Source organism: Poromitra crassiceps (genome assembly GCF_964638095.1).
Source record: "Poromitra crassiceps genome assembly, chromosome: 4".
NCBI lineage: Eukaryota > Metazoa > Chordata > Actinopteri > Beryciformes > Melamphaidae > Poromitra > Poromitra crassiceps.
The window spans coordinates 58,180,191-58,203,488 of NC_139626.1; the positions used below are offsets into that span (position 1 = coordinate 58,180,191).

The following is a 23,298-nucleotide window of genomic DNA, read 5'->3' on the forward strand; positions in this document are numbered from 1 at the left end:
CCAAGTACCACTACCTACCCAGGGAGCACTTCCACTGCGTATACCAACCCGCCCCAGCCAACATCAAGCTGTGAAAAAGAGGACGCCTTTGAAAAATGTTTTTTTTCTCCTCGCCAAAATTTAGTCTAAATTTGGAGTGTTATTGAGCTACTTTCCTGACAAACTAGCATGGCAGGGCTGGTACAAATCGATTCCTTAGGTCTTCTAGTTTCATATGCTACCTGAAACTTTACTCTGGCTTTAAAACTGAGCCTGCTGCAGTCTCTGAAAGTAAATGTTCAAAATTGGGACATTTCTCAAATATCACGATATTTCTGAAAACCGGCCCAATCCGGTTAATCCTCAGGGTTAATGTGTATGTAAAAACTGTTTTTTGTAATAATAATAATAATAAATAAATAAAAATCAATCCTCTGGCGGTCCGCAGACCAGTTTGGGAACCAATGCTCTAGGGCCTCGAGCCTAGAGTCTAGGCTGTAGATGTAAGTACAACCACAAGGGGGCAGAATGGACCAGAAAACACAGCTCTTACCAGTAATACTCACATATGTATCCACAACAACCTAAACCTAACCCACTAAAATCATGTTTAACAGTTGAAATATCCTCATGGGAAGATTTTGAATAAAATTCTTTCATAACATTCTCACGTGTACTCCACTTTTGCTTATAGTTTCAAAACAAGCTCAAACTTTATGCAAAGGTTTTCCCTGATGTCTTACACAGAGGTGTGTTTGTACTCAGGATGTCAAGTGAGCATCGTTGAATCCTGCAAAGCAGATACAAACTAATGTGATTATTGACAAGGAATTCAGTGAACGTATCCCACTGAAAAACGTAAGTTTGAAAGCTTATTTGAACTATTCTGCAGGGGGGAAACAATCATTACCTTAAAGTCGAGCTGAACCCAAAAATGACTTTTCTTTTCTTTTAGTTCAAATACCTGGGCATGCAGTGCACCTATTTAATAATGTATGCAAACAAAATCACAACAATCTAATTTCTTTAGTTTTTCACATCAAAAGTTCATTTTTCAAGATTTCATTGATAACAGTAATGTACAGTTTGCTGACGTCACCTAGTACTATCACATTTCTACCCCATTTCAACCAATCATATCACGACATGCAGCTGTCAATCAAATCTTCATTTCAGGATAATTTTCTCTTCCAAATGAAGTCGAAAATGGCGCCTAGTGCCTGTCATCTGGCAGAATTCCTATCCCATAAACTAACTACTAACTTGGCTAATTGTTAGAAACATGAACAAAAAACTAAAACTATAATCTCTAAGAATGCAAAGAAATGTAACTGGCTCGTTAAAACGCGCATTCCAGGGATATCGTATTTACAGCAGCGATAATGGCGCGCGCATCCGAGAGCTTGGTTGTCAGGGGTCGCACTTCGGAGATTCCAGGCCAACGTGCTGCACTCTCCGCTCGGCAACACGAAGGCAGCTGGCTGCCTGCGGGTCGCTGACATCCACTCCTCCCGTCAAAACGCTCTTCCCGAGGGGAGCGCCACAACACACTGAATCCCACTCGATTTGGAGGCGGAACACGTCAGGATTGGCCAAAGCCCAATCCAGTCCCCAGAATTGTCAAATAAAATCATCGACATGATACTATGACCCGCCTTTGAAACTGTCATCTTAGACAAACTATGTTTTCAGTCTGAAACGGACTCATTATGCACGTGACGAACAGATTCAGTTCGACTTTAACTTCAATAGGCAAAATCCTAGGTATCCAGAAATATCACTACCAGATGTATTTGATTACGGTACTCTAAAATATAAAGAACCCGGTTTGTGTTATTTGACCAACGAAGGACATTGACACACTATCCTTAAAACAAATACTCACAATTGTTTCAGTTTTGTTTTTCCGGAATATTTTTTAAAGAAAACGTGCCTGTAGCATTGAGAACAACCAGTTCCAGACGATTTGTTCTTTTTCAGTGTATCATTTTAATGTACTCTCACAAGTTGGTGAACAGGTACAATTTTGTCGCTCACGGTACTAAAACACACATCCATTGATAGTATAAATAGCCAACCTAATAATAATACACATTTTCAAATACATAAAATCATCAAGTATCCAAGTCTTAAGTTACGGACATCAAATAAAAAGGCATACAAAATATCGCAGACGTTGGAAGTCCAGTTTGAAGCAAAACAACGAAATTAAAAACAAAATAAAAAATAAACTGATAAAGAACTAAACACAAAATCACATTTTGGACATGGCAGTTAATTAGTAAACTAAAGGTTTGATAGAGAGAAAGAAAGAAAAAAGTTCCCAGACTTTCAATTGACAAATATTGCAACAATTAAGCATTTTAATATTAAAAAAAATGGTTACTGAAAGGGCATAAGTGTGTGTAAGACTTCCTGCACAAGACAAAGGCAACATTTTTTTTCCTCGTTTCCGAGTAGAAAACAAAACACCTTTTCCCAAATGCTAGACTGCCTTTGTTCCATTTCGATTGTAAGGCATTTATGGATGAACCATCTGATTTTGAAGGAAGGCATACCTCTTTCCTAAGTCAGTCTTGAAACGGAACAGCATAACTTATTTAACGGGGGGAGATAATTTCTTACGTTAACGGAAAAGTCGTTTTGTTAGCACATTCTCCGGCGATGTAAACGCACTGGCCAAACCGAATCTTCGGGATGCGTTTGCAAAAAGGAGACATCCGACATCTCGACGCTTTGCGATCAAACGCGACTCTTTCCAATTCTGCGGGCACATGAAAACACCGTGGATTCCGGTTCACACAACACTTACTCTTGTTTGTTTGACGCTTGAATTTGAAACTGGAGAGGGGTAGGGAACACTTGGAATTACCGAGCATGGATTCCCAAAAGAAATACTTCAACACAATGACTTAAGAAAACAAGCCTGCCAGGTAATAAGCTAAGACGATTACATTGAACTGTTCTGGTGTGTGGGTCGGGCTTGGCTCTACTGGATGCAGCAGTTATTGCGATGGCCGTTGGAATCTTTGAAGCGCAGGCGCATCTTTGGACGATATTTCTCCAGGTAGAACAGCTGCTTGCTGTTGAAGGCTCCTCGACGCTTCCTGGAGGAGGAGACATGAGAGGGAATCATTCAAGGTGGTTTCACATTAGGGACCCGGTCACTTGAGACCTCTTATGTGTTTTTTGCAAACGGTGATTGCGTATGTTGTGGGCGGAGCCGAACTGCTTGCAGAAAAAGTGACCGCTAGCGGGTTCAGCGCAGGCGCATCGTTCTGGGGCGTTGTCCCATTGGCCATTGAAACTTCTTTTTCAGGCCAAAATGGCGGCAGTGCTGTTGTCAAACACAATTCAACTCTTGCCTTCAATACTCTCTGCAAGTAGGAGAGAAGGGGCCCTACCGTCGCGAAAAGCGGTAATTTAGTGTTTTTGGGGGGGTGCATCAGCGCATGTCTGTTATAACTGCACTGGACATAGGCGTGCCACATGCCAAACGGGGCGTTTTGGTGCAAAAACGTGGGGATAGATGGCATTAGGCTATCGTCAGCAGCGTGCAATTACTTTGCGCTAAGAGCTTTTAAAAGCACCTCTTAGGCGCTAAATACCCCGCTGCGCTTGAGCGCACCATAATCTGTGAAGCGCAGCGCAGTGCAGAGTAAAATTCCTTTTGGATATGTCATTACGCACGGACTACTATAACTATAACTCACTGAGAAACTTTTATCACATCGCAAAGAGGGAAATCTTGGACATCTTGGAAGAGAAAACTTGGACATTAGCCTATTCATAACCCGGAGGGTCGTTGGCACCACAGACGATCTGTCAACAAGCTCTCTCCATCTCGCTCTGAGATGGCACGGCTCTAATTTGCGCCTGCGGCAGGTGCCGTGAACGTTTCCGCATCCCCGCCGAGAATTGCATCCCCACCATATTTCGGGGCTGTTTTAACTTAGAAAACAGGGAGGTCACGTCTACCTAGACAATTATATCACTTTTAAACGGTTACATTTCTAGGGGGTGCGGTGGTGCAGTGGTAAGCACTGTCGCCTCACAGCTCGAAGGTCCTGGGTTCAATTCCCACCTGGGACGCTGTGAACACTGAAGGAATGCGTGCCCGTCCGCATGTCCTCGAGTGCCCACCGCCCGGGTGGGGTCGTCAAAAGGGTCTTTCTGTGTGGAGTTTGCATGTTCTCCCCGTGCCTCCCGGGGGTTTCCTTCATATAGGAACCCCTTCACCAAAACATGCAATATCCTGGTTGCTGATGTGGTGCCTCCTCTGGTCGTTAGGGGCGCCTGTTCGGAGGGAGGGGAACTCGTTGGAATAGCGTGATCCTCCCACGTGCTATGTCCTACCGGTGAAGCTTCCCCTGTCGGGTGAAAAGAAGCGGCTGGCTAACTGCCCATGTCTCGGAGGAAGCATGGAGCCAGTTTTCGGCTCTCCCCAGATCGGCAGAGGGTGGAGCAGCAACCAGGATAAATAAATTAAAATTAGCACTAATGGGGGATAAAAATGGGATAAAAAAAACGGGGATGCTCCCGTGAGGTGGGGATGCGTTTAGCTGCTGCCGGGCGGGGGTGCAATACTCGGCATAACACCTGGACACTTGCGCAAGGCGGACTGCTATCCTTAAGGCACGCAAACAGGTGTGCAAGCGCAAATAGGGGATATCGCCTGTACCAAGATAGGGCCCGAGCTGTAGAGATTCCCGGAATAAGGAAAAAGAATGTCTTGTGCGCGCGGCTCCGCCGTATACACACTGAGCTTTCCCACTGGCTATACTGTATGACCATGTATACACACTGAGCTTTCCCATTGGCTATACTGTATGACCATGTATACACACTGAGCTTTCCCATTGGCTATACTGTATGACCATGTATACACACTGAGCTTTCCCACTGGCTATACTGTATGACCATGTATACACACTGAGCTTTCCCATTGGCTATACTGTATGACCATGTATACACACTGAGCTTTCCCACTGGCTATACTGTATGACCATGTATACACACTGAGCTTTCCCACTGGCTATACTGTATGACCATGTATACACACTGAGCTTTCCCACTGGCTATACTGTATGACCATGTATACACACTGAGCTTTCCCACTGGCTATACTGTATGACCATGTATACACACTGAGCTTTCCCACTGGCTATACTGTATGACCATGTATACACACTGAGCTTTCCCATTGGCTATACTGTATGACCATGTATACACACTGAGCTTTCCCACTGGCTATACTGTATGACCATGTATACACACTGAGCTTTCCCACTGGCTATACTGTATGACCATGTATACACACTGAGCTTTCCCACTGGCTATACTGTATGACCATGTATACACACTGAGCTTTCCCATTGGCTATACTGTATGACCATGTATACACACTGAGCTTTCCCACTGGCTATACTGTATGACCATGTATACACACTGAGCTTTCCCACTGGCTATACTGTATGACCATGTATACACACTGAGCTTTCCCACTGGCTATACTGTATGACCATGTATACACACTGAGCTTTCCCATTGGCTATACTGTATGACCATGTATACACACTGAGCTTTCCCACTGGCTATACTGTATGACCATGTATACACACTGAGCTTTCCCACTGGCTATACTGTATGACCATGTATACACACTGAGCTTTCCCACTGGCTATACTGTATGACCATGTATACACACTGAGCTTTCCCACTGGCTATACTGTATGACCATGTATACACACTGAGCTTTCCCACTGGCTATACTGTATGACCATGTATACACACTGAGCTTTCCCACTGGCTATACTGTATGACCATGTATACACACTGAGCTTTCCCACTGGCTATACTGTATGACCATGTATACACACTGAGCTTTCCCATTGGCTATACTGTATGACCATGTATACACACTGAGCTTTCCCACTGGCTATACTGTATGACCATGTATACACACTGAGCTTTCCCATTGGCTATACTGTATGACCATGTATACACACTGAGCTTTCCCACTGGCTATACTGTATGACCATGTATACACACTGAGCTTTCCCACTGGCTATACTGTATGACCATGTATACACACTGAGCTTTCCCATTGGCTATACTGTATGACCATGTATACACACTGAGCTTTCCCACTGGCTATACTGTATGACCATGTATACACACTGAGCTTTCCCACTGGCTATACTGTATGACCATGTATACACACTGAGCTTTCCCACTGGCTATACTGTATGACCATGTATACACACTGAGCTTTCCCATTGGCTATACTGTATGACCATGTATACACACTGAGCTTTCCCACTGGCTATACTGTATGACCATGTATACACACTGAGCTTTCCCACTGGCTATACTGTATGACCATGTATACACACTGAGCTTTCCCACTGGCTATACTGTATGACCATGTATACACACTGAGCTTTCCCATTGGCTATACTGTATGACCATGTATACACACTGAGCTTTCCCACTGGCTATACTGTATGACCATGTATACACACTGAGCTTTCCCACTGGCTATACTGTATGACCATGTATACACACTGAGCTTTCCCACTGGCTATACTGTATGACCATGTATACACACTGAGCTTTCCCACTGGCTATACTGTATGACCATGTATACACACTGAGCTTTCCCACTGGCTATACTGTATGACCATGTATACACACTGAGCTTTCCCACTGGCTATACTGTATGACCATGTATACACACTGAGCTTTCCCACTGGCTATACTGTATGACCATGTATACACACTGAGCTTTCCCACTGGCTATACTGTATGACCATGTATACACACTGAGCTTTCCCACTGGCTATACTGTATGACCATGTATACACACTGAGCTTTCCCACTGGCTATACTGTATGACCATGTATACACACTGAGCTTTCCCACTGGCTATACTGTATGACCATGTATACACACTGAGCTTTCCCACTGGCTATACTGTATGACCATGTATACACACTGAGCTTTCCCACTGGCTATACTGTATGACCATGTATACACACTGAGCTTTCCCACTGGCTATACTGTATGACCATGTATACACACTGAGCTTTCCCACTGGCTATACTGTATGACCATGTATACACACTGAGCTTTCCCACTGGCTATACTGTATGACCATGTATACACACTGAGCTTTCCCATTGGCTATACTGTATGACCATGTCCGCCACTGCCTCTTTGGACCATCCCCACAGTGAGTACGCTTCACTTTCTGCAACCAGTTCGGCCCCGCCCACAAAAATACCTAATCGTCGTTTGCAAACACAAAAGTGGTCTATAAGCTCACTCTTTCATGAACCGTACTCACTGTCAGGATTTTAAGAAAAACACGTAAGAACAAACAGAGCCCCAGCTCCAATATTTATTTATATATATATATATATATATATATATATATATATATATATATATATATATATATATATATATATATATATATATATATATATATATATATTAGGGCTGTGAATCTTCACTGGCCTCACGATTCGATTACGATTCAGAGGGCTATGATTCGATTACGATTATCGATGCATCTCGATGCATCTTAAATCGATGCATCACTTTTTTCCACAATACATGATTTATTTTTTCTCACTTTTTTTTCTCGCTGTGTGGCTACTTTTAAAATAAAAGTGCATTTGGAATTGCATTGTATTATGATCCATAATTAAAATAAACAACTGCAAGTACTTCCATTATATTTTATTTGATTATAAAAAATAAAATAAATAATAGTAATCGATTTTTGACATTTGTGAATCCATGCAGAATCGTGCACGTCCGCATCATGATGCATCTTATAATCGATTATTTTTGACACCCCTAATATATATATATATATATATATATATATAAATATATATAAATTGTGCGATTTTATATATATATATATATATATATATATATATATATATAAAATCGCACAATTTTGTATCTGTTCTAAATCTACCTTAAACTCAGGTACCTTAAACATGGGGGCTTTGTGCAAAGATGCACTGTTGTATTAATATGGGTAGTAGCTATTATCATTAGTATGGGTAAGTATTTGGCCATTGGTATATTGTTATTATTGCTACTAGTTACTGTGAATACACATCTCTCAGGATGCTCTGTGTGAAATTAACCTGCTATCCAGGAGTAGCTGTGTGCCAGCTCTCTCTCCCCCTCTCGCTTTCTCTCTCGGTCTGATCGCCCTCCCGTCTTTCTCACTGTCTGTCTGTCTCGCTCGCTTTCTCTGCCTCTCTCTCTAGTCTCTCCCTCCCCCCCTCCCCCCCCCCCCGCTCTCCGTCTCTGTGTGTCTCTCTCTCTCTGCAACGGTCTGATCGCGCTGACGCGCTCTCTCTTTCTCTCCCTCACCCAAAATGCGGCACATCTTCTCAATGTTAAGCTGAACTTGCCGTTATAACAATTCTCTTCCTCCTTTTCTGCTCACGGAGGTTTCTTTCTGCTTGCTATCAACGTTACTGCTTCCTGATTTCCCAAACTACGGGTCGGACCAAGGCTCAAACATCACAGAAAGTGCATGCGTTAATCGTGCGTAAAAAAGAAATAGTGGCGTTAAAAGGAATTTGCGTTAACGCGTTATTATCGCGTTAACTTTGACAGCACTAATATATATATATATAGGGACATGCATATTAATGTGTGTGTCTCTCTCCACAGGTCATTTGGAGCCTTAGGGAGAGACACTAACTTATCCCTTGACACTCAGCCCTCTACGATTAGTGGTTGAGGGAGCGTTTAGGACCCTTCTTCTTCCCCTCCATCTTGTATGGTATATTAGTCTACGTAATCCTCAAAATATGTTCTCACTGTTGTAACTCTTTAAAAAGTAACTTTGTCATGTTTGTGTCTAATGTCTTTGCTCGTATTTTTGAAAATCTTTAATAACTTTGAAATAAGATCAATTAACTGATATTTATGTAACTGTAACTTTACCATGTTTGTTGAAATAGTGTTGAAAACATGTAAAAAGAATTGTCGTGTTTATCTTTTGGCAAATTTGTCATCCTAACTATAATGCCAGCAGTGTCTGTCTGTCTGTCTCTCTGTCCTTCGCGCATCTCGAGAACTGTTGGTCGGATCGACTTCAAACTTTACTAATATTATACCAGTTACTTTGTCAAGTAACAGAAGTTACAAATTGAGTTACATTTTTGTTTATCAAAGCACATATTTAAATAAAGATACAATCATTTCCTATTCAAATTGTGTGTTTTTAGGCGAATAGCCACCACAGATGACAATAACAAAGGAAAAGTATAACATTCAGAATTTTAGACCGTTTCCACTGACTTCAGGACGGTTGAAATTATTTTTCGGGATGTTTTTTCCGTGGCGGCAACGTCATTCTGCTGCTGCTGTTGTTTTGGTGAAAGTAATGCAAAAGTAGTGTAATAAGTAATGAGTTACTCTACACAGACAGTAATATTGTAAAGTAACTTATTACTTCCAAATGAAAGTAGCTAGTAATATGTAGTATATTACAATTTGAAAGTAACACACCTGAGCGCTCATGGCATTAGATTGAGCGAACGTGAGTGATTGAAGTGATTGCCAAACGCGTTGTTCGCCAAATGAATCTCAGTCAGTGTGCGGTGCCATCACATCAAGGAAGCATGATGCTCCCAAAACGGCCCTTTGCTGTGACTTTAAGAATACAATTAAGATACAGTACAGATACAGATATACTGCATTACAATAGACCAGGGGCACTCAATTAAAATTCAAAGAGGTCCAGTTAGAGAAAAATTTCCTCAAGCAAAGGTCCGGAACATTGTAGCGTAGCTTGCGCTATGATTCAGTGCCATGGAACTCAATGATTGAAGTAGCCTAATGGTACAATGTCTGTATGTAGTGAACAACTGACTGTTAAATCAAAATAAACATCAACAAAGCTTATTTACAGTTTTCATATTTAACTGGATTAATTATACATAACTAGCCTACTATAATAAATAAATGTTCTTTTCTCATTTCAAGTAAAAATAATGCATTTAAAAATAACATACAACAGAGTGCTTTGGAAAAATGTGCATCTTAAAATGAAGTGCTTTAATTTAAGAGAAATAAGTTTCCATTTTTTCTTCACTCCATTTCACATTTAACACTCTCAGCCGACAAACAACCTTTTCTCTTGAGAGAAGTGAGCTCCCTATCTATCTATTTATATCTATCTATCTGTCTATCTGTCTGTCTGTCTGTCTGTCTGTCTGTCGATCAATGCAATTGCAATGCAAACCTCGCATGCTGTGGCGTTGGGCAGTGAGTGTGCCCTGGTGTGTGTGTGTGTGTGTTTGCTCATGTGTGGCGCTTCCATAGACGGGTCAGGATCGCACCGCACTTCACACGAGACATACGGGGTTTGATCTGCCCGTAAGAACAATGAATGGACATGTAAGAGTGGTTTCTTTTGAGCACACCGTGTGAAATTACTATCTCTCGCCTCGCCTCGCCTCCGTCCGTGTGTCACACTCTCGCAGCACCACTGAGAACGAAGCAACAGAGAGAAACCATTCGCTTATTTGAACGGCCGAGTAGCATCACGTGTGATGATTTACACAGCGCGTGCATTGGTCTGTGAGCTTCATGGCAGATAAACCAGCAGTACCGTAAAGACTATAAAAGCATGCGCCGGTTAAAATAGAAACGGTCCGTGAAAATGTAAGTTATCAATGATTTTGTAGGTTATAGGGCTCGGTCCGGATAGGACGGCGTCTCGGTCCGGATGCGGACCGGAGTCCGGACTTTGAGGATCGCCGCAATAGACGATCTCCGTCAAACACAGATGTGAATATGTTTCCACATGCTCCCACATTTCAAAAGGGGGAAAAAAAAGAAGCAAAATCCTCCGTTGCTATGGAAACACGGCATGTTTGCTGTTGCTATGGAAACACGGCATGTTTGAGCAGAGCAGCCTTGGTCAGGCGGATCTCAGAGTTGCAGGTTTCAGCTGTTTGAGGTCTGCCGACGTGTGAAGAGAACTTACTGTCGAATGAACTGGACCGCATCTTCATACTTCATCCCACATTCTATCATGGCCAGGGCCACCAGGACAGGAGCTCTGCACGCACGCACACACACACACACACACACACGCGCACACACACACACACACACACGCACACAGGTTAAGAGGAAGCTTGTATTCATAATGCACTTTTCCTTAACTCTTTCCTTGTAATTGACGAGATTTTCCGTCATTTACGAGACGACGCTTCCCCCGCCATTGACAGAATTTTCCGGCAATCCGTGTTTCCACTGTTATACGGTAGGGGGGGGGGGGGGGGGGGGGGCGCTGTTGCGCATGTTGTGTAATAGTACAGCCCTTCCAGGTCCAGAAACAAGTGAAGAAGCTCCGCCAGAAACTGGAAGGAGAGGAGAGAGGATTACCCCCATATGTTGCATAGGGTAGGTCGACAATGTTAAACCACGCGATGGTGCCGACTGGTCCACAAGACCGCGGACTCCATGACAGCACAACAGCCTCTCAGATGCCGGCATTACACCCAAATCGGTGACCAGCTAAATGTGTAACCGCCAGGGGGCGCTGATGCACATGCCCTGCAGATTTCAGTGTAACAACGGACAGTAGCTAGCTGCCCTCAGAGACATTGGATTCGGTTCAGGATCCTTGAAAATGACTGCCTTTTCAAAGACGCAGTATTCTCACCTTTTTGTGCGATTTTTTTTTTTTTTTTTCATGAAAATGACCAACATTCAAGTGTTGATAAAAAAAGAACGAATGAAGCTAGCAGTAACACTGTTTACATTTTCTGCAAAATTCTGCTGTGCAATGTGCATATATATATAATAAAACGCCAGAGTTGTTTATCCAGCACCACTGTCTGTGTGGTTGAAGATGCCATGAAAGTGACGACAGAATTTTTGGTATAATTTGTCAAATAAATAACCTGTCAAAAAAATACCTATTTAGAAGAGTCAAGCGACCACAATCGCACGTCATGTGACAGCTTCTCCTGAGCAAATTCGAAATTTACTTAAGACTTTTCTGAAAAAAGTACTGAAGTTCAATACTTTTCAAGGGTCTTGATTTTCCCTAAATTGAATTCCCAACTTTTAAGACTTTTCAAGACCCCGCGGATACCCTGGGTTAAAACAGACTGGTTCAACACAGACTGTGGTTAAAGCAGACTGGTTCAACACAGACTGTGGTTAAAGCAGACTGGTTCAACACAGACTGTGGTTAAAACAGACCGGTTCAACACAGACGGTGGTTAAAGTAGACTGGTTCAGCACAGACTGTGGTTAAAGTAGACTGGTTCAACACAGACTGTGGTTAAAGCAGACTGGTTCAGCACAGACTGTGGTTAAAGCAGACTGGTTCAGCACAGACTGTGGTTAAAGCAGACTGGTTCAACACAGACTGTAGTTAAAGTAGACTGGTTCAACACAGACTGTGGTTAAAGCAGACTGGTTCAGCACAGACTGTGGTTAAAGTAGACTGGTTCAACACAGACGGTGGTTAAAGCAGACTGGTTCAACACAGACTGTGGTTAAAACAGACTGGTTCAACACATACTGTGGTTAAAGTAGACTGGTTCAACACAGACTGGTTCAACACAGACTGTGGTTAAAGTAGACTGGTTCAACACAGACTGTGGTTAAAACAGACTGGTTCAACACAGACTGTGGTTAAAGTAGACTGGTTCAACACAGACTGTGGTTAAAACAGACTGGTTCAACACAGACTGTGGTTAAAGTAGACTGGTTCAACACAGACTGTGGTTAAAGTAGACTGGTTCAACACAGACGGTGGTTAAAGTAGACTGGTTCAACACAGACTGTGGTTAAAGTAGACTGGTTCAACACAGACTGTGGTTAAAGTAGACTGGTTCAACACAGACTGTAGTTAAAGTAGACTGGTTCAACACAGACTGTGGTTAAAGCAGACTGGTTCAACACAGACTGTGGTTAAAGTACACTGGTTCAACACAGACTGTGGTTAAAGTAGACTGGTTCAACACAGACTGTGGTTAAGGTAGACTGGTTCAACACAGACTGTGGTTAAAGTAGACTGGTTCAACACAGACTGTGGTTAAAGTAGACTGGTTCAACACAGACGGTGGTTAAAGCAGACTGGTTCAACACAGACTGTGGTTAAAACAGACTGGTTCAACACAGACTGTGGTTAAAGCAGACTGGTTCAACACAGACTGTGGTTAAAGCAGACTGGTTCAACACAGACGGTGGTTAAAGTAGACTGGTTCAACACAGACTGTGGTTAAAGTAGACCGTTCATACTTCCTGGAATTTAACTTCACGGCCGTTTGAAAGTTAAAAAAGAAACAAACAAACAAAAGAGCTAAAGTAAAAGCAGCCCATTTCTGACTGAACGCAGCTGATGACCGTTGTGAAACTATGAAAGACGTAGGATAATAAAACATTTCAGGGACATCATCTCCACTCATTTTTAAAGCAATTATAATCAAATCAAATAAAACCAAAATAAAACCGACACTAAAGCCGCTCCCATTCCCGTCTTTTGGTGAAACTACAACATCATCTTCCATATCTTCCAATTCTGCCTTGACTAAATATCAGTTAATGTAAATAATGTGTCAATAAATAAACGTTATATCCCGGTTGCTGATGTGGTGCCTCCTCCGGTCGTTAGGGGCGCCTGTTCGGAGGGAGGGGAACTCGTTGGAATAGCGTGATCCTCCCACGTGCTATGTCCTACCGGTGAAGCTTCCCCTGTCAGGTGAAAAGAAGCGGCTGGCTAACTGCCCATGTCTCGGGGGAAGCATGGAGCCAGTTTCGGCTCTCCCCAGATCGGCAGAGGGTGGAGCAGCAACCAGGATAAATAAAATTAGCACTAACGGGGGATAAAAATGGGATAGAAAATCAGGGGGAAAAAACAAAAACAAAATAAAATAAAAAACAAATGTATACCAAATAAATATATAATATAAATAGAACGGTTTCTAATGCGTGTATTTAAGATCTCTTCTTCCTTTAACTCATTGAGTGCCAGCCACTTTTGGAGAACGGACGCTCCCAGTGCCAGAGTTTCAGAGCGTTTTCAGTGATTTCTCGAGGCCCACAGAATATTGTGTGATATTACTATGTAAACACTGAACACGCACAAAGAACGATGAGACTCTATTCTATCATCTGCAAAAAAAAGTTTATTGATCCCATTTTCCGTTCTTTAGTTATGAGCCGGAGAAGATAGCTTGATTCATCCAAAAACAGCATTTTTTTTCTAGAAGCTGAGATAATTGGCCTTTTGTGAAATTAAACATTTCAAGCACATCACTGACTCTGAAGCTAATCTTTTCTAATGTAGTCACACCTCAAAAATAATTTCCTTCAATAAAACAGTTTAGGCCAGGGAATTTTGTTTGGCAGAATAATATTTTTAGCTACAACCAGCAGCGCTGGCCCCTGCGTGCGCTGCTGGTTGCAGCTTCTTGCTGGTCTTGATTTGCTGCTGGTGGGCATCGGATATTCTGGCTTGTTTGTCAATCCTGTCCTGCTGCCTGGGTCTGTCTGGGTGTTGCGTGCTGCTCTGCGTGCCCCCCCCAAACCCCCGCCCCGCCCCGCCTCGCCTCAACTGCACACTCCTCCTCCTGTCTGTGGTGGCTCTCTGCTGAGTTTGCTGTGCGCACAGTGAAGGGTGCGCAACATCCAGTTTTTTTACAGCGTTCCGCGTGTGTTTGTCACCGGCAACGATGCTTCCAGTTGAGAATAATAACAACTCCACGGTGTGGATGTGCGGATGTGCTGTCGCAACCGACACGGAGCGGCTCAATTGTGGGAGCAGATTGGCTGCTGCAGGCACAGCTGCAGTAACGTGCTTCAGCATATCGATGCATACGGATGCGATGCGATTTCCGTTTCCATAACGACTTCTTCTTTGTTTTTTCCTTGCCTTTCTGTTATGTGGAGAGCACTGTCGCCACCTAAGGGTTCTGTAAAATAGGTTATAGACCTCCAATAGCTACAATAGTTGTACCAGAGATGTATCAGGGATTGATCCACGTCCCACCGTCAAAAAACGCAATTGACGACAATCGTCGTCTTTGGCACTCTACGTCAGTATTTGAATTGACGACAGCTGTCGTCATTGGCATTCAATGAGTTAAAGGAGAATTTCGTTTTTTTTTTAACCTGGAGCCCTCTCCTCACATTAATTATTATCTGACGACTCACCCAGTGTTCTCCGCAGCGATTTGGAGCGTCGTAGGCGTTGTTGTGATCAAAATAGTACTCCAAGCCAGTCCTTGAATGCGCTCCGTCGGGGCCACATGGCAGCGTGCTTTTCCTCCATGTAAATAGACAGTTTTCTTCCCGTGTTCGACCCATATCGTCATTATATATATATAAAGAAACATCAGACTGCTATTCATCCCCGGGGCTATTTCCACTAGTCTTTCCAAGGATCTCATTTCCTCATTCGGGGTGAGTTTCACCAACTCTTCGCTGCGGAGAACACTGGGTGAGTCGTCAGATAATAATTAATGTGAGGACGGAGAGGGCTCCAGGTTAAAAACCCCCCCCCGAAATTCTCCTTTAAGACCTGCAGATCCTTGGTTTATGGATCAGATAATGTACAAATATAGCGAGCCGTCTTTTCATACCCCCACAAATACGAAACGCATCGACAACACCCTGCTTTTATTATATGATCTCTAAAATGAGCTTTGTGTTGTGTCTCACCTGCCCAGCCCCGCCACACAGTGGACAGCGACGCAGCAGCCTGGCTCCTCTCTAAACTTCACCTTCAGGAGGTTCAGCCAATCATCAACTATCTGGTTGGAGGGAGGAGCTCCATCGTCGAATGGCCAATCCTGGAGGAGGAGGGGGGGGGGGGGGGGGGAGGGAGAAATGACATCATCGGCCCCGATCCTTGGAAACCAAAACAAAGGAAGTGCGACGCCCACCAGCCTGGCTGCTGGAGAGGAGGGGCGGGTTTTAGCCTGTTGTGTGTATTATCCTTATTTCATTTGACTTTTTCTTGATTCTTTTTTCCGTTTAGTTGCTTTTAATTACACACTTATTCTGGACTAAATCATATCTAGCAATAACGCTATTCTCAGATTGAGGTCAGAGCGACAAAATGTCATCAAATGGGCGTCCGTGGCCCTGATGTGGACTAAAGTAAGGGTCCAGATATGAAAAAGTTGAAGAATCACTGGATTAGACTAAGGTCTCTTTCACATATAAGCTGGTGAACTCGGTGCGATTCTGGGGGGTGAAGTTGCAACATTGTTGTGATTTTCATTTGGTCTGGTTCACTTTCACACAGCAACTTGTCACAAGCACCAAACTTTCTGAACAATGTCAGGTGGTCCAAACAGTCACTCTCTATTGGACAGAATAGAGAAGGGAAATCTCTCCTCTCTCCAGCAGGCTTCTTGCCTGGCTGAGGGCTAACTGAACAACACAAGTGAATCCGCAAAACACAAACAATGGAGCAACTCCACCTGCGATATTGGGATTTCTGGTTTTACTTTGGTGTTACTATCAAATAATTATTTAACAAGAATGTGCCCAATACGAGCAGCAGATGACACAGCAAGCGTTTGAACATTTCATTCTGCAGATCAGAGTAGCCTACGTACCGAAGGAGATAGGCAAGCCGGGGCCAGCTGTTGAGAAATGTGATGTTGTTATGACGACGTACTGTCACGACGCGGCGCGCAGGTACTGTACACGTGTGTGCACGCCGCAGTGTTTGTTTTGCTCCCTTCTACCGTCTTCTACTCATGATGCACTGCGTGAGTGCATCAGATGCACTGGCGCTCTTGTGTTTAGTCCGTTTGGCTTTCACACAACAAAACGAACCGCGCCCGGGTTCACTTGGAAGCGAACCGAGACGCACGTTTTCAAGCGCGCCAGAGTTCGTTTGTTTGTTCCGCCACAGAGTTCGTTTGCGCTTTCACACCATCCCAAACGAAGCGCACTATCCGAGGAAACGAAGTCTGTCGCGGTTTAAAGCGGACTAAACCCGCTTCTACGTGAAAGCGAGCTAAGAAGTAGCGCCAAGGTACGTGCACTGGTATCAGCTGGACAGATTCATCACCAAATGCTTTAACGTTGGTCTTGTGAAAAGCTTGCTCGTCATTTTAAATCATGAAAGTCACCCAGTGGTGTGAAACAAAATGGCTACGTTGGCGACGATAGAAAGGTACAAAATCCAAGATGGCTTTTCAGCATCAACAACTTTTGATTCGTTGATCAAACTTTCGGGAAAGCAAGAGATCAGGCAAAACACCAGAGCCCGACCGATACTGGATCCTTGGGGCCGATACCGATATTAGGGAGTAAAAAAAAATCCGATGTCGATATATCGGCCGATATTCTTATATTTACACATTATATATATATATTTTTTTTTGCAATGATCCCTCAAATATCAAACACTTGACATATGACTTGACGTGACTTGAGATATGTAATGTAGGCACGATATTTTACCGTTTAGCAATAAACGTTATTGTCCAAAATGATATCAGTGCACTGAAACTAAACTTCACTGGGAATTTAATCATTATAAATAACTAGAAATACAAATAGAACAAATATATATAACTTCAGTTAAGAAAAAGGATCAGATATACACAACATGCTGGCATAACTTAATATATATATATATATATATATATATATATATATATATATATATATATATATATATATATATATATATACACACACACAGATATATATATACACACAGATATATATATATATATATATCTGTGTACCGTAAATTCCGGACTATAAGCCGCGGCTTTTTTCCCGTTTTTTGGCCCCTGCGGCTTATATAACGGTGCGTCTTATCTATGGATTTTTTCAGAAAAAAAAAAAAAAAAAAAAAAAATCTCTCTTTTTTAGCACTCTTTCTAACTATAAATCCACTTCTGTTTTAATTTCCTCTCTTGCCCTCTTTTCACCACACCGCGGACACTGTGTGCACTGTAAAAATAAACAACGGTGGTGTTGTGTTATGTTGTTTTGTTGAAATGTTGTAATACGGTAAATGGGAGCTTCCTCAAACAGCCATCTCTTCCCGACAATCCCCTCTGTGCGTGACCACTTACATATGGTAATTACGGTAAGCAAACGGCCACTCGGGCAACAACTCCCTCCCCCGACTACCAGGAGAAAATCACAAACTTCGGCGATTTCACACAAAGGAAGATCAAGGAATATTCACAACAAGACGAGCAGTAGAAGCAACACTCTCACTTACCATGGGGAAGGTACGCAGAAATTCACACGAGGCAGCTTTCAAGTTGAAAGCAGTCAATCTCGCATTAAAAGAGAGCAGCCGCCGATCAAACAGAGCAGCCGCGCGTAACCTGGGCAAAAGGGACTGTCCGTCCGGGGGAGAACTACTGAACAACTCCCTCCCGACTACCAGGAGAAAATCACAAACTTCGGCGAATTCACACAAAGGAAGTTCACGGAATATTATAGGAGTGTGAAAACATCCACAATTACCAACGGGTTCCAAAACGCTGGACTGCTGCGGGATGAAGAGGATCACCGCTGCGGGGACTGCCCCCTAGTCCGATACCTCACGAGTCCGATACCTCACGAGTCCGACACCTCATGGTTTTGGGTTAGGGTCTGGGGGAGGTTAGGTTTAGGCGTGGGGGTGGGAGAGGTTAGGTTTTGGGTTAGGGTCTGGGGGATGTTAGGTTTAGGCGTGGGGGTGGGAGAGGTTAGGTTTTGGGTTAGGGTCTGGGGGAAGTTAGCCTCTTTTTTCGGACTCGTGAGGTGTCGGACTCGTGAGGTATCGGACTCGTGCCATGGCACCTGAAGGAGAGAGGAGAGTGGTTGACGAAGCCACCCTGAACCTGTTCGTTTCCGACACTGAAGATGAGGACTTTGGTGGTTTCAGTACGCAGGAAGAAGAGGAAGACGAGCATTAGTGACTTGACTTCTCTGGTTACAGGTTTGCTGCACATATAGCCTATTGTTGTGTGATTTTGTCTGGGGATTAGTGACCTGACTTTTGTTTTGTTTTGTTGAAATGTTAATAAATGGGAGCTTCCCCAAACAGCCATCGCTTTCCCGACATTCCTCTCTGTGCACGAACCCTTTCATATGGTAATTAAACATCAAAACACCCGCGGCTTATAGTCCGGTGCGGCTTATAGAAGAAAAAAATAGTCAATTTTGGTCCCGCGGCTTATACACCGGTGCGTCTTATAGTCCGGAATTTACGGTATATATATATATATATATATATACACACAGATATATATATATATATATATATATATATATATATATATATATATATATATATATATATATATTAGAGATGGGATCGTTAACGCCATTAACGGCTGCGTTAACGCGAGACTCTTAACGCGCGATAAAAAAATTATCGCCGTTAATCTTTTTTATTTTTTTTTTTTATTTTTTTATTTTACCTTTATTTATACAGGGGGAGTCTCACTGAGAGCAATGCTCTCTTTTTCAGGAGCGCCCTGTTCACATTCACACACATTCATACCTGGAAGCTGTCCAGTACAACCACAGTCTGATCTGCTGGCCACTGAGCAGCTCCACTGTATTATTATTATTATATATATTATTATTCTCAAAGTTGTCTGGTAGCAGGGTCCACTTATATTGAGCAGGCCATGATGATTATCACTTTAGAATGGAACAGGTATGTAAGCGCGGACATTTATGTCTGCCTCCCCCATCCTGGCTGCTGTGGGGGGGGCGTGAACAACCGAATAAACAGAAACCTGTTCACAAGGACTTACTTCTAGTCATTATTTATGTTGCACACACATATTTTGAATGGCTTCGACAGACTTCAAATGACCCATTTTAATCTAGATTAATCTAGATTAATGACCAGGATTAATCTAGATTAATCTAGATTAAAAAAATTAATCTATTCCCATCTCTAATATATATATATATATATATAGGTGATCAGCCAATATCGGCCGACCGATATATCGGTCTGGCTCTACAAAACACCAACAACACTTAGTCTACACATGCAATATGACTGCCTCAGCAGCAGCAGCACTGTGTACGCGCACACTTCTTCAAACACAGACATGACACAGAGGCACATTGTGTCATCAGATCGGGGTCGTCTTCCACCAGCTTACCAGCACCCGGATCCCCTCTTTCCCCACCAGACTGGCGTCGTAGGTGGCCTCGCACACTCTCACCACCGTGCTTACTCCATACTTCTTCAGCTCCTGCACACACCGTTAGAAAAGATCAACTTGACTGTTCCCTCATAGAAGGAACCAGGGACGGCTACTTCAGAAACAACCTAAATACATACAACTCCATGAAGCAACGCGTTTCCATAGCAATACTAGGGCTGCACGATTAAATCGTATTTTCATCGTCATCGCGATATGAAAACGCGCGATGAACACATCGCAAAAGTCACGTGTTATCGCTTTTTTTTTTTTTTTTTACGGTGCACCTGAAGGCAACATGCAAGATACCCCGCTGAATAAGTGTCCAAATGTTCATGTCATTCTGGCCAATACTCCACTTCTGTTATAACATTTCAGTCTGGAATATGGAATATCTTTGAATAATCGTTATGACTAAAAGGCTAAAAGTAATCTCATGTGTAAGAAATGACTGTTCTACATTGAAGTAAAAATGTAAATAATTAACTTGTTGGTTTTGGATTTTCTTTTAGCTTCAAGAGTGCATTTTTGTTCGTATGACCCTCAACACAGGCTTTGAGAATCCCGTGCCACTTACATACGTATGCTTAAATTAACACACTCATATTGCAAAATGAATTTAGGCCCTCACTGTAATACTTCAGAAGTTGTATTTGAAGTTCAGCATGAATACATTTGACATTTTTTGTCTTAGATTTGCCTTTGTGCGTTATTGCAATATAAAACTACATAATTGAGAATCGATTCTAGATTCTGGAATCGAGAATCGTTGGAATCGAGAATCGATTCTGGAATCGGATCGTGACCCCAGGAATCGGAATCGGATCGGATCGTGGCTTAGCCGGATCGGAGCACCCCCTACCCATTAATATTTTTGTTTATCCACCTTATTTTTGGCGGCCATTTTTGCCTGATCTAGTTGATGGGTGCTTCTTGCGGTGTGATCCTCCCAGCCTTGTTGCTGACAGCTTGACACCCGTCTGGGCGAACGGAGCAAATCACTAATCAGGTCCAGCTTGGCAAAAATCTCGTCGATAAATATCCCTTTAAGAGCGCAGTGCATTGATTCATGGGTAATCGTGGCTAATATTAGCCGCTAGTTAGTTATGTTACATGGCAGTAAAACGCCACTGAATGACCAAATTGATATAACTTTTATAACCATTTCGGGCACAACCGTTTCCATACGGACCCATCAGCATTGGTTAGTTGTTTATAACGTGGTTGGCTATATTTCTAACGTTCTATCTATCTCCGCACACTGAGAATACTGGGAGGCGGGCCATAGCATCTCTGTCGATGATTTGATTCGACAGTTCTGGGCACTGGCGTTGGCGTTGGCCAATCCTGGCGTGTTCCACCCCCAAATCGATTGTCTTCTGGTGCAAAGCGAGTGGCTTCTAGGACGAACAGGCTCTCTGAGCCTCGCGCCACTAACGTTATTTTAGAGCAGCGCAGTAAATACAATATTCCTTGAACGCGAGTTTAACTTAACAGTTACATGTCCTCTGCATTCTACATAAAATTAAGATATTACGGGTTGTTTTATTTGGTATGTTACATACTTATTGGCCAAGTTATGTTCAATTCAGCCAGGGTACAAGGGACTGAGTGTAGGTGGCCATCTTTTCAAATAAAGTAGAATACATTAGGAAATGGCAAGCTGCAACAATGAGTCACGTTAAACCGGACCTTGTACGCACAATTATTTTTTACAGTGGGGCATTCAAAAATAAGGTGGATAGCATTTTTTTATTCATCGCAGGTCATATCGTCATCGCAATATTGAACAGTGTTATCGCACATCGCAGCTTTTCCTCATATCGTGCAGCCCTAATCAATACACATATCTTCTTCTCATCCCGTGCTAAATATACCATCAATGAACTGTATGGTAATGCAAGTGTGATGAACAAAACAACACTATATAACGCAACAACTGAGACATCTAAGAGTTTATATATGCCTGGTATCATCAATGTAGGGCTGGGCAAATATGGTCAAAATCATTATAATAATCATAAGGTTTTTTCTCGATATCAATATATATGACGATATGGTTTCAAGCAAAGCCATGTTAAATAATCAAATTCATGTTCATCTCATTGAGCTGAATGGTAATGTTAGGTGTGATGTCAAACAAAACTGAAATTCTCAAATAGCATTCCTACGTACCCCACTTTTAAGTACAATTTGCTTGTCATCATCAATTCAGACAGCAGAAATGTGTCGCGATATTGAAATATGTTCATATCATCACAATATGATTCCACTGAAAACTGAAAACATGGAATTATCGTCCAGCCCTACATTCAGGTATACAATGGAATTGGTTAGCACGATATTATACCTTTTCATCACATGACCCTGTATGTCATATTTAAAGACGATATATGATCATTAGGGCTGGGTATTGGCAAGGACCTCACGATACGATACGTATCGCGATACATGGGTCACGATACGATTGTATCACGATACACTACATATTGCGATATATTGCAACACTCTACTCAAAATAAAAAAATAGAGCTGAAAATACAACTTGCCACCCAGGTAGTGTAATAATATGTACATCACTTTATATTGATAACAAATTGAGTCAAAACTCCTTGAGTGTTGAGTGTCTTACTGAAAGCACTGAAATAAAAAGTATTCTTATTGTGTCGCTGAACAGACGGCTGTGCAAAAAAGATCAATATGGCGATATATCAGGATATTTTTCTGAAATATCGATACAGTATTACGGGAAAGAATATCGTGATATATTGCCGTGTCGATTTGATTGCACAGCCGTAATGATGATATTGAATTAGACATGCATCCGACTGTGGAACCAATCACAATGAGGCTCACCTCGATGAACTTATTGAGGGTGGCGTTGGTGGGATTGTGGGTAATGAGGAACCTCATGTTTTTGTAGGTGATCTCCACGGGCGCCGGTCTGTTCATACGAGCCATCGTGATGAACGGGGGGGGGGCGAGGGGCAGTGTGGGCGAGGGTGGGGGGGGTGTCTTCCACAGAGTAAAAACACTAATGTAAACACTTAGTGGAGCGCCGGGGAGGGAATGCCAAACCAAAAAAAAAAGTCAAACGAGCTTCCAGAAACCAAAT

General features: G+C 42.7%; 1 protein-coding gene across 1 annotated transcript; it reads right to left on the bottom strand.

The window, feature by feature from the left end:
- Window positions 1-1,954: 1,954 nt before the first annotated feature.
- Window positions 1,955-23,152, bottom strand: LOC310774742 (protein tyrosine phosphatase type IVA 1). Its single transcript, XM_083634873.1, has 5 exons — window positions 23,040-23,152; window positions 20,142-20,234; window positions 15,709-15,839; window positions 11,012-11,086; window positions 1,955-3,086 (listed from the first exon to the last, which is right to left on the bottom strand). Exons 1-5 carry the CDS (start codon window positions 23,142-23,144, stop codon window positions 2,969-2,971), a joined length of 522 nt encoding a protein of 173 aa, XP_083490999.1. The 5' UTR covers window positions 23,145-23,152; the 3' UTR covers window positions 1,955-2,968.
- Window positions 23,153-23,298: the final 146 nt, after the last annotated feature.

Excerpts from the sequence above, each read along its gene's own strand:
- LOC310774742 (XM_083634873.1), bottom strand. The coding sequence starts at position 23,144 with ATGGCTCGTATGAACAGACCGGCGCCCGTGGAGATCACCTACAAAAAC. Across the intron at positions 20,235-23,039 it reads CCCTCAATAAGTTCATCGAG|GAGCTGAAGAAGTATGGAGT; the intron begins GTGAGCCTCATT and ends CGGTGTGTGCAG. Across the intron at positions 3,087-11,011 it reads GCGGTCCAGTTCATTCGACA|GAAGCGTCGAGGAGCCTTCA; the intron begins GTAAGTTCTCTT and ends CTCCTCCTCCAG.